At 37.7% G+C, this 11,219-nt stretch overlaps 1 protein-coding gene across 1 annotated transcript in view; it reads right to left on the reverse strand.

The window, feature by feature from the left end:
• Positions 1-10,254, reverse strand: part of LOC138712620 (zinc finger protein Elbow-like) — a 94,077-nt gene extending 83,823 nt beyond the window's left edge. Inside the window, exon 1 of the mRNA XM_069844590.1 lies at positions 10,096-10,254. Within this exon, the coding sequence (XP_069700691.1) occupies positions 10,096-10,158 (63 nt within the window). The 5' untranslated portion in view covers positions 10,159-10,254. The remainder of the gene's footprint in view (positions 1-10,095) is intronic.
• Positions 10,255-11,219: the final 965 nt, after the last annotated feature.

The raw sequence follows: 11,219 nt of genomic DNA on the forward strand, positions 1-11,219 counted from the left end.
GAATGTATAGGCTATCCCCTCACAAAACAAATTATGTCCTTCTCATCAATTCCTTAACTAAACACTAATACCAGTGGGAGACTACAGTCTCTACTCGAGATTATCGACCTAATCGCGATTACGGTTGTCATGTGTACACGTCCGTAAACTCTTTCTTCAATGGCGGTGTTTCTCAAACTTTTTCCACCGCGAAACCCCTTTTAATCTAAAGTGTAACTGTGGAATCCTTGTAATATTTTATTAGTGTTTAATAATTAACAGACAAGTGAAAGCTAGTATCTCAATAATTCTGTTCAGTGGGACGAATGTATTTGCTTTTTAAGCCTGCAATCTGGTTTTATGGCGGAAAGTTGTAGTCTCATTTCTACTGTACTTCTGCATTTTGTCTTTTCGATATTTTGTTTTAGTGAACACATACACAGAGAATCCAGTGATGAACGTGATAAGTATTATGGGTATTTTCCGTTTTAGATGTTCATTAAACATATTATTATTATTACGCATATTATTGGAATATTATTATTACGCATATTCTTGGATTATTATTATTACGCATATTCTTGGATTATTATTATTACGCATATTCTTGGATTATTATTATTACGCATATTCTTGGATTATTATTATTACGCATATTCTTGGATTATTATTATTATTATTATTATTATTATTATTATTGGTGGTTTCATGTTATTATTGATTCATATTTTCGTAACATTTCTATGTATTTTTATAGTATCCACTAAGTATAAAATAGCCACCGAATTTTATCTCCACAACAATTAATATAAAACCCATTAACATAAAACCAGAACGAATTCCCCTTTTCGTATGATCAGTAGCTATTACAGCATTATTATTATTGTTATCTCTACCAGTACTTGCTGGAGCAATTACTATATTATTAACTGATCGAAATCTAAATACATAGCAGCCCAGTTGGCTAAGGCGCTTGCCTATCGATCCAGAGTTGCGCTCGAGCGCGGGTTCGATTCCCGCTTCGGCTGATTGCCTGGTTGGATTTTTTCCCCGAGGTTTTCCCCAACCGTAAGGCGAATGTCAGGTAATCTTTGGAGACTACCCGACTTCATCTCGTCAAATACCATTTCGCTATCATCAATCCCATCGATGCAAAATAACTAGTAGTTGATACAATGCCGTTAAATAACCAAGTAAAAAAAGTATAACATAACATTTAAAATCATATAGGGCTCGCGGAACCCCAGAACATACTTTGAGAAATGCTGCTCTATGGTAATTCAGCAGTTGTCCAGACTGAACGAAGAGTGGCCTAGTGTGTACATACATTTTAGGAAATCGCCATCAGAGATAATAGCGATAGTGGTAACCACGATTACAGTATCCAGTATTACAACCAGTAAAGATCCCTGCGATGGCATAGGATAATGTTTTCAGAACATATAATATGCTGCCGTGCCGCCACGTTGCAGATCCCATGCCGGTCCGAGCAGACCTAAGAGGCGTGGTTATAAGCACTAGGGAACTCTCGGTTCAGGATGTGAGACACGGGCAGTAGTATTAATTTAGACTTACGTAGCTTATTTCTAATATGCGTGGTATAGGAATGATTCAAGTATTATACAACATATAAAGATATTAGTTTGTAGCACTCAGAAGTAGTGGAGGGCCCACCTTAAAAGAAGCTTTTACAGGGGTCCTTAAGTCTTTAATTACGTCACTGCCTACTAATATTTTTCTTTTAATGAAAAACGGCTTTTAAAATCTATAGGAATAATGAAAGACATTTAAGGTTTGTAATGAGATTCTAAGAGAGGACTCTCGGGCATGGGTTACGATTTTTCCTGACGCGATTATCTGGTTGGGGATTCCGAGATGTTCTCTAACTGTAAGGCAAATGTCTGGTCATCCCTGGGTAATTCTCGGTCTCATCTCGCTATCACCAATGACATCGGCACTAAATGACTTTGTGAGTAATAAATAAAGAAGGAATATTATTCAGAGAAGCTCAATACAACCACCTGTTATGAACACGCGTTCATCTGAACTAAACGTATCATTAAATTCTTCAACACAGTGCTGTAAACGATAACTACTTGCCGATGATTAATCTGAAACGGAGCTTTCGCCGAAAATTATTCAATGAAAACGGAATTTTTAGCCTATTCGTTTTAATGTGGATGTATGTATTTACACAAAAACATTTTAAAATCTGTGTTTTACGTGAAATAAAATTAAAAATACATGCTGAGGTGACCTTGTCCGAAACTTACAGCTCAAAAGTTTCTATTTCAGTGCAAATAAAATATTTATTTACCTAAGAATCCTAGTCATGATAGTGAAAGCGATGGGGGCGTGCCTCTGCCTTCATGGAAGAATTCAGGCAGACAGTCGCATGCTTAACGAGCCTATGCGAACAATTTAAAACTTTCACGGAAATCCGTACTCCGACTTGATTTCTACAAGAAGCGTGTGGAATGCGGGGCAGATACGTAACACCGGAATCCTGACGCCAGCTTGTAAAACAACCGACAGTCGAGTCGCGGCGTGGCGCGGCGTCCCTCCCCATCCCACCGCCGCTGTTCTCTTGTCAGTCCGCGCCTTGCGACGGGTCTGTTCTTCGTCGGAAATGACCGCCCAGTAGAACACCTGCCGGCACCCTGCCCTCCGCGGCGGAGCAAGAATTGGCACATAACAGCGGGCCTCAATATTCCAGCTGGGCAGTTAAGTTGCTACGTTCTCGGGAAACACGAGAATTCAGAGTGGAAAGTTAAACAGGAATGACTGTAGATAGCGAAGTCTGTTTCAATGAAAATGACGCAAAATTTAGTATTAAAATAAATTAAATCTCTGTGCAAATGACGGTGTAAACGATGAGCTTATAGTAGACCTATACGCATAAACGAATTTTCATAGAAATTTTTTGTTTTTGTGTTTTTAATAAATGTTGGCTAAATAAAACTACCTGAACAACGGAATCTCGGAACAGCTAAACCAATTTCTAAAAAATAAATAAATAAATAATAATAATAATAATAATAATAATAATAATTTATTTAACCTGGCAGAGTTAAGGCCATACGGCCTTCTCTAACACTCAACCAGGAGCAAAAACTGCGTTACAAAAACACTACAAATTTACAAAGTACACTACAATTTTACACACAAAACTGAATAAGATAATAATAATAAAATGTAAACAACAAGTAAGAAGAAATAAGACGTAATATATAACATACAGAAACAAAGGAAATAGCATAATAAAATGTGAACAGCAGGTCAAAATAAATGAGACTTACAAAGTATAAAAAATAAGACAATTATTGATAATAATAGTAATAATAATAATAATAGGCCTAATAGTAATAGTAATACTAATAGTAGTAATTAAATAGTGCAGTACAAAGCATATAATGAATACAATAGTTTTAAGTACATACAGTAAGGAAAATTATGATTATATATAGCTCAACTTATCACATTAGAGATATACCATTATCGGAAAATATGAAAACAAAAATATAAAATAAGTTAGATATTGCTAGAACATTAAAAAAAATGCGAATACGTGGAAACATGCAATACAACACTTGTCATAATAGTAAGTTAGTTGGGCAACTCGTCATAAGATAATTTTGTAACTTGGATTTGAAAGATTTCAATGTTCGGCAGCCCTTGACTTCAGGCGGCAGAGAGTTCCAGTGACGAGAGGTAGCAACAGTGAAAGATGAGGAATACAGAGATGATGTGTGAAGTGGAATTTCTAGGTGTTATCGCGCTGTGATCGAGTATTAATATTATGATAGCGAGAGAGAGAGTATGAAAACGAGCGAATAAATAAAACATTTAACATGGGAAACTTATAGGGAGTATAGTTCATTCAACACCGGACTTATACTGGGCGAATCGTAGGTAATGTCATATTTCAATTTTGCTCGTTTTTTCTTCCTTTTCGAGACAAATTATTTTATATGAAACATTTCATAGCGTGCTTTGGGAGAGCCATTGATTTAATTCCCAAAATGCTCATCAGTTAGTCTGATTAGTGTAATATGTAGCTAGTGGTCGATGTATGCAATGGAGGGGGAAAGAAACTGCCCACCCTACCCATTATCTCCTGGTCTAGTTGCCTCATAAGTGGTGCCTTCTTGGTATAACTTGTGGGGTTCAGACCTGTCTTCGAACAGTTGACTAACAACAACAATGGTCAGTTAATTTAAGAGAGCAGTGTACTGTTCTCCAACCAGGAGATCAACCGTGAAAGGAATGTGCTTACTATTGCGTCATCTATTGGAACGAAGCAGATTAATAAAATTACCGTTACAACGCCAGTTTAAAAACCATGCGCTTTCCTGCATATGTTATTTCCTGTATGAAGAGATTAAAAGACCAGGAGATTAACTGTGATCTGATTTTGTAACTAGGATAGGGACCGCTGGCGGGCTTATGTGAGGGCGGCAATGAACCTTCGGGTTCCTTAAAAGTCATTTGTAAGTTTTTTGTATTTGTAAGGTAGTATCAATATGTCTGTATCAATGTTATGGTTTGTGCTGTGAGAGCTAGCCAATAGAGAAAAAAGTATCCACGTGTGTGACCTTATGACATCTTATGACATCAACATTCATTCACAGCGTTACTCCCCTTCGTCTCATCCGGCAGAGACTTTCTCGTGGTTGGAGCACAGTATTATAATAATAAATTACTGAAATAATTTTAGTTATTCCTATAAGTGTACAGAAATTTTATCAGAACAAAAATGCAACACTGTAAAATACCTTTGCAGAACGAAAAGTTGCATGACTAACAACAGCAAGTACTGGCAACAGATCTGACTGTGCTGCCATGACCAACAACGGTCGGGAGAACCACAAAATTCATTTGCAGCTCTGTTCTCTGAAAAAAAAAAAAAAATATCACGAAAGGTTAGGCTTGAGTCCTGACAGATGTGATAGACTTCAGCACGAAAGAATCCGTTATCATAGATATTTCTGGGAGGAGATAGAGAAGTGATTGTCGGGAGGACATGAAGTATCTCTCTGCACAGAAACCTTTATAATAAAAAAAAAAAAACGTTATATGCACCCGTGATGGGATGAGTTGCGTGCAGACTCTGCTGTGCTAAGTCGGCCCCACCATCCGCTACATGACTTATTCTTCTCCAATCTATAATCCGTAGACCACAACTCTAGTGGTTATTTGCGTTCCTCGTAATCTACACTGAGAGGCAAAAAACCGCTCAAATTAAAAAAAATATATAAAAATAATATTCCAAGCTAAATTACTCCGTTGAAGAAAGCATAAAGCTCTCCAGACTGTCCCTGCCGTCTGTACTCATCAGTATTTCGGTCCACTCCCCCACTGTCCATTCTGCAAGTTCGCCGGATTAAATGCTGAACCTGTTGCAGGTCAACATGATTTTAGGGCTACTTGTCCTCGAGTTCTCCAAGCTTATATTGACACCCATCACATTTTGGAGTCTATTTCGGTCTCCACCGAGGTTGTATGCAGCACTATAAATCGGTTATCACAGGCTGTAGTTTTCCGTTTTCGGCCAGGCTTCCCAGTGCAATTCTCCATTTCTCTGAACCTTTTTACTTCATCTCTAACTACATCAATATTTTGCAACTTCTGCTCTCAGCGGTATTCTTGCAAACTAATTTAATTTTGAAATGACAAAATCAACATTCATCACCAACGTTTCTCACAACAAAAACACAATTAACACAACAATAACACTTAAAAACACGGGAAGGATTGTGGTCACGAAACTCCTTTCTTTTTAGCGGAAATGGAAGAAAAACAATGGACTTTTACTACGCTACGTCATACTACTTCTGACAAATAAAACGGTACGAAAGGACATCTTTCAACCAATCATGGATGCTTATCGCACACTTTTATCACTTCCCTATCATTTGTTTATTTTTACCGCTTCCCTTGCATTTGTTTGTTTTTATCATTTCCATAGCATTTGTTTCTATGTTTGCCAATATTTCAAACTGCAAATTTTTCACGGCATTATAAAAATTGCTTTTCGATCGTCACTTGTTTCCGGTACAGATATTGGACTGAAAATGGCGGCTCCGTTCAAACGTTTTGGTGAAAGTAACATTAGTGAAATAGAATTGTAGTAAGTCAATTAATACTTATTTTACTGTATTAGAGTACTTTATTTCTTCTAGTATTTATATACTTTCTTTTGCTTTTAGCACCTCTCTACCATTTGTTTCTTTGTTTGCCAACATTTCAAACAGCAAATTCTTTACGGTACTATAAAACATGCTTTGCGATCGTCATCTGTTTACCGCATAGATAGTCAACTGAAAATGGCGGCTCTGTTCAAACGTTTTGGTGAAGCTAACATTAGTGAGACAGAATTTCACTAAGTCAATTAATATTTTATTGTATTATAGTACTTTATTTCTTCTAATCTTTATATACGCTCTTCTAATCGTGTAATAGTCAATTAAATCCCACTCGAGTTTTGATTTTCTCTAGAGATTACGATTTAATGCTGCAAAGACTGAAGGTCGCGGATATGATTCTCGATACGGTCACGGGTCAATGCAAAATACTTACAATTCGTCACTCTGGCCCAAATCTCTTCGCTTAAGGACGCACCTATCGCTTCTTGTGACGTATAAAGATAATTAATTCTGTATTGAAGAATGCACTGTCAGATTAAGTGAAAAAATTTGGAGAAATTAGTTGTAATACACCGTTTCAAAGAAAATAAGAATGCAACATACTGTAGAACTCAATTGTGATTTTTTTTTACCGTTTTTTTCACTTCATTGTGCATGTTTCAGCATATGATGGTGCAGTAAAGCATGCATGTTTTAAGATTTGATATGCATGGAAATCATAAGAGTTCTCAATCATGAGGCACATCAGGAAAACTAAAAGTACATTCTGTAGTACAAAGGAAGCAAAGTCAGATACTTACTTATTTACTGGCTTTTAAGGAACCCGGAGGTTCATTTCCGCCCTCACATAAGCCCGCCATTGGTCCCTATCCTGAGCAAGATTAATCCAGTCTCTACCATCATATCCCACCTCCCTCAAATCCATTTTAATATTATCCTTCCATCTACGTCTCGGCCTTCCCAAAGGTCTTTTCCCCTCTGGCCTCCCAACCAACACTCAATATGCATTTCTGGATTCGCCCATACGTGCTACATGTCCAACCCATCTCAAACGTCTGGATTTAATGTTCCTAATTATGTCAGGTGAAGAATACAATGCGTGCAGTTCTGTGTTGTGTAACTTTCTCCATTCTGCTGTAACTTCATACCTTTTAAACCCCCATATTTTTTACTAAGAACCTTATTCTCAAAAACCTCAATCTCTGTTTCTCTCTCAAAGTGAGAGTCCAAGTTTCACAGCCATACAGAACAACCGGTAATATAACTGTTTTATAAATTCTAACTTTCAGATTTTTTGACAGCAGACTAGATGACAAAAGCTTCTCAACCGAATAATAACAGGCATTTCCCATATTTATTCTGCGTTTAATTTCCTCCCGAGTGTCATTTACATTTGTTACTGTTGCTCCAAGATATTTGAATTTTTTGCCACACACCTTAAAACTTAATCTCTCTTGCCACCACCACGTTCACACAAGTTTGAGTTAACAGTTTTCCTATAGTTATTACTTCATAAAGTTTTAAAACAATACATCTTTGTAAATTTTATTTGCCCCATAATAAACAGCTGGCATGCACTATCCCGTGTTAACTGAATAGTAACTGCGGCTCTTTCACGCCACGCGAGCAGATCTGAGAGGTGGGGCTATGATGGAAATGTCAGCGGGTTGACAGCTGCTGTGATTGAGGTAGACATCAGCGCCCGCTAGCATGGTGACCTCCTAGCTGGTGTCTTAAATTTCTTGGGCAGAACTACACAACGCGTGAATCACACTTTCGTGTTTAGTTCTAGCAGCAGCGGACTGGGCGCTATAGGAAACGCTGCGTGCCTACTTCTAGTGGACAGTGCAGCACTGCACTCCCTATTTTGAAATTTATAATACAAGGAGAGTTTTATTATTACTTTCACTGTTATGACAAGTGTTGTATTTTAGGTTTCCGCGTATTGACTACATTTAGATATCCTAGTGATATTTATTTCATTTTATCTCTTTTTTTATTTCACATTATAATGTGAGAACTCGAGCTAGTCATTGTCATAATTTTCTTTTCTTGTGTGCCTAAAAGTTATGTTTATTGTTCACTATCTTTTTATTATTAGGCCTAATATTGCCTAATATTTCTATGCAATGCGTATGTCTCACTCGTTTTGACTTACTGTTCATACTTTATTATGTTTTCTGTCGTTCTTTATGTTTTATGCAGGTGAGCCGTAAGTAATGTCATTGATTTCAAGGTGTCATTCTTTGAGATATTTCCAACAAAAAAATTCCATACACCTTTGCCCGTTTTTGTTTCCTTTTCAAGATAAAAATGGTATTATATAAAATATTTCATGGCGTGTTTTGGGAAAGACACTGATTTAATTTCCAATATGCCCCGTCAATTTAAGAGAGCAGTGTATTATGATAACAAATGATTTTGTTTTGTCCTTTAAATGTGCAGAAATTTGATCCGCACAAATGTAACATTTAAAAATTTGTTTGCACAACGAAAAATTACATTTCTTCGGATCAAATTTTTGCTTATTTAAAGGACAAAATAAAAATTCTACCCTCAAGAAACATAGAAGATATTGAGGAATATGCAGGCAGCGGGGTGTGCACCGACTGTCTTGGGTACAAGAGGCCGATTTTAAAACTGAACGTCGTTCGAGATTATATTAAAAGTTAATTAGGTGCATTCCTTGTTGTAATAAGGACAGTCCAAATCTCATAAGGAAAACAATTCGCATACGTTTATAAAATTCTGTCTTCAAACGAAACTCTTACGACATGCCAGATAACTCGATCGTCCCTTCTTAGGAAATCAGTACACTCCCGGCAACACACTAATTAGTATTAAAAACCAAATGACAGAGCTTTCCACTAATTTCGCAAACTGAAAATTACTTAATTTGAATTACAATTACAATTTCTACGGAATGACAACCCAGAAATTCTTACTTCTTGTTTCAAGATTACACTGAACGTAAGCAAAACTTTTGTGGCACCCCATAACACCTAATTCGCAGAATTCAACACGAAGTCTTCTAGCACCGGAGTCTATCAGTTTCTTCATCTCCTCTCACGGCTGTTCGAAAATTGAACGTGGAACGTAACTCTAATCTATTTCCCACAAGGGGTTCAGAAAATTGAACATCTTTAATATGCTACGTCTTCAATTACCAAACGAAAGTCAGAAAATTGAGAGTCAGTTGTGTCCCAGGATTTAGGTAGTGTTGTGGTCGTAACTTTATTGGTAGTCATAAAATGTCAATACGGTTCACATTTTAGGACTAATCTCTATTGAAGGATAACAATGCCCTCAAACGAAGAAACCACCAACATTTACAGACTTATTATTTCTGTTTGTACAGTCTCTTTTCTTTTTCAGCCCGTATAAATATTGAATTTAGGACAAAAGAAACTTCAACAACAGGAATGTGTTTACACGAAAGATAATCTTTTTAGCTTCGTGTAGGCCTAAGTATGAGGACAACGATATACGCCGTGTGTATGCAATGTTAGTTTTATACAAACCACACACATAGGTACTACCAGGTGTCTGGATTGTCCTAATTTTTATAATACCGATGAAGAATGTACGCCTAGTATATAAAAAACTTGATATATGTGTACACGAATCCGTTACTTCCGCTCCGAAGTCAACGGCAATATAAAAAATGAAGTTGTGTTGCTTCTCGGCATAGCAGAAAGAATACGCTTAACCTGAAGACACCACATCGTCGCACAGAAGCTACAACAGCAAGTCGCGAACCGAACACAGTTGCTGTCAAGACCATTCAGAGAGACCGATGAAGCTCCAGACTAAAAGATCTGGGGAGTGTTTGAAGAAGACCTTCACACAGACCCGGCCAACATTTTAAAAAAGCCGGTGAAAGTTTTCGAGACAGGATTTGCAGATGAAGTACGATGTCACTCCTTTGTCCCGAGGAAGACCAACACAAAGCAATGCGAGCAGGACTTACCGTGGTGGGCAGGGGCGTGAGGTACTCGGGGCGGAGGTACTGGTTGGCGCTGGACGTCAGCATGGCGGTAATCCGGCACGTCACACACTCATCCTCACTCACTACACTCACCACCGCCTCGCTCTGAGGTTGAGGCTTCACTGAGGCCCGACCTCAGCCAGCGCCGCGCCGGCCTGGAGGGGCGGTGACGTCACATCCCCACCATCTAGTCCCTTGTCCTCCCCTTCCGCCCCTCCGACAGACACGGAGTGAAGAGTGTTATTCATATATTAGACGTATTTGGGGCTTACTGTTTATTAAGCTTGTGAATAATACAGCGTCCACTTACTATTTATTTGTAGCCTATTTACAGTATTCAAATTGACTTCATTTATTGTTCTTCATCATGTTTAAATTACTGGTCTCTCTTCATTTTAGCATAATTGTATATATTATATATACATATAGAACTACAGTATATGTTTACTTATTTATTTAAGTACTCATTTACTTATTTATATTTATTTATTCACTCATTTATTTATTTACTAGCCGTACCCGTGCGCTCCGCTGCACCCGTTAGAAATAAATATGAAGTAATCACATAATTAAAATAGGACATTTGATCCAGGGAACATTCGTGTTTAATAGAAGGATAAACCGTTTATGTTAAAAGGTAAAGGTATCCCCGTAACATGCCATGAAGGCACTTGGGGGGCATGGAGGTAGAGCCCCATGCTTTCCTCGGCACTAGAATGAGGTGGTGTGATCGGCACCACACCGGGAAAGACCCGGTACTCAATTTTATAGAAGGCTGAGTGAACATTCTGAAAGTTTGGCAACGAGAAAAAATCCTGCCACCACCTGGGATCGAACCCCGGACCTTCCAGTCCGTAGCCAGCTGCTCTACCAACTGAGCTACCCGGCCGCCCCGTTTATTATGTTACTTAATTTAAATTGTATTAAAAATTAAAATGCGATCATTTTGATCCAGAGACCACTCATTTGGTCATAAAAATTATTTTAGGAAATACTGCAAACGAATGTACAGAATAGCATAAGAAGCTATTTTAATCTTACCTGTCTTCGATTCATTCAGAAGTTACTGTAATTACATTATAGCATTATGTCCATCTAGAGAAATT

The sequence above is a fragment of the Periplaneta americana genome, chromosome 13 (assembly GCF_040183065.1).
Source record: "Periplaneta americana isolate PAMFEO1 chromosome 13, P.americana_PAMFEO1_priV1, whole genome shotgun sequence".
Taxonomy (NCBI): domain Eukaryota; kingdom Metazoa; phylum Arthropoda; class Insecta; order Blattodea; family Blattidae; genus Periplaneta; species Periplaneta americana.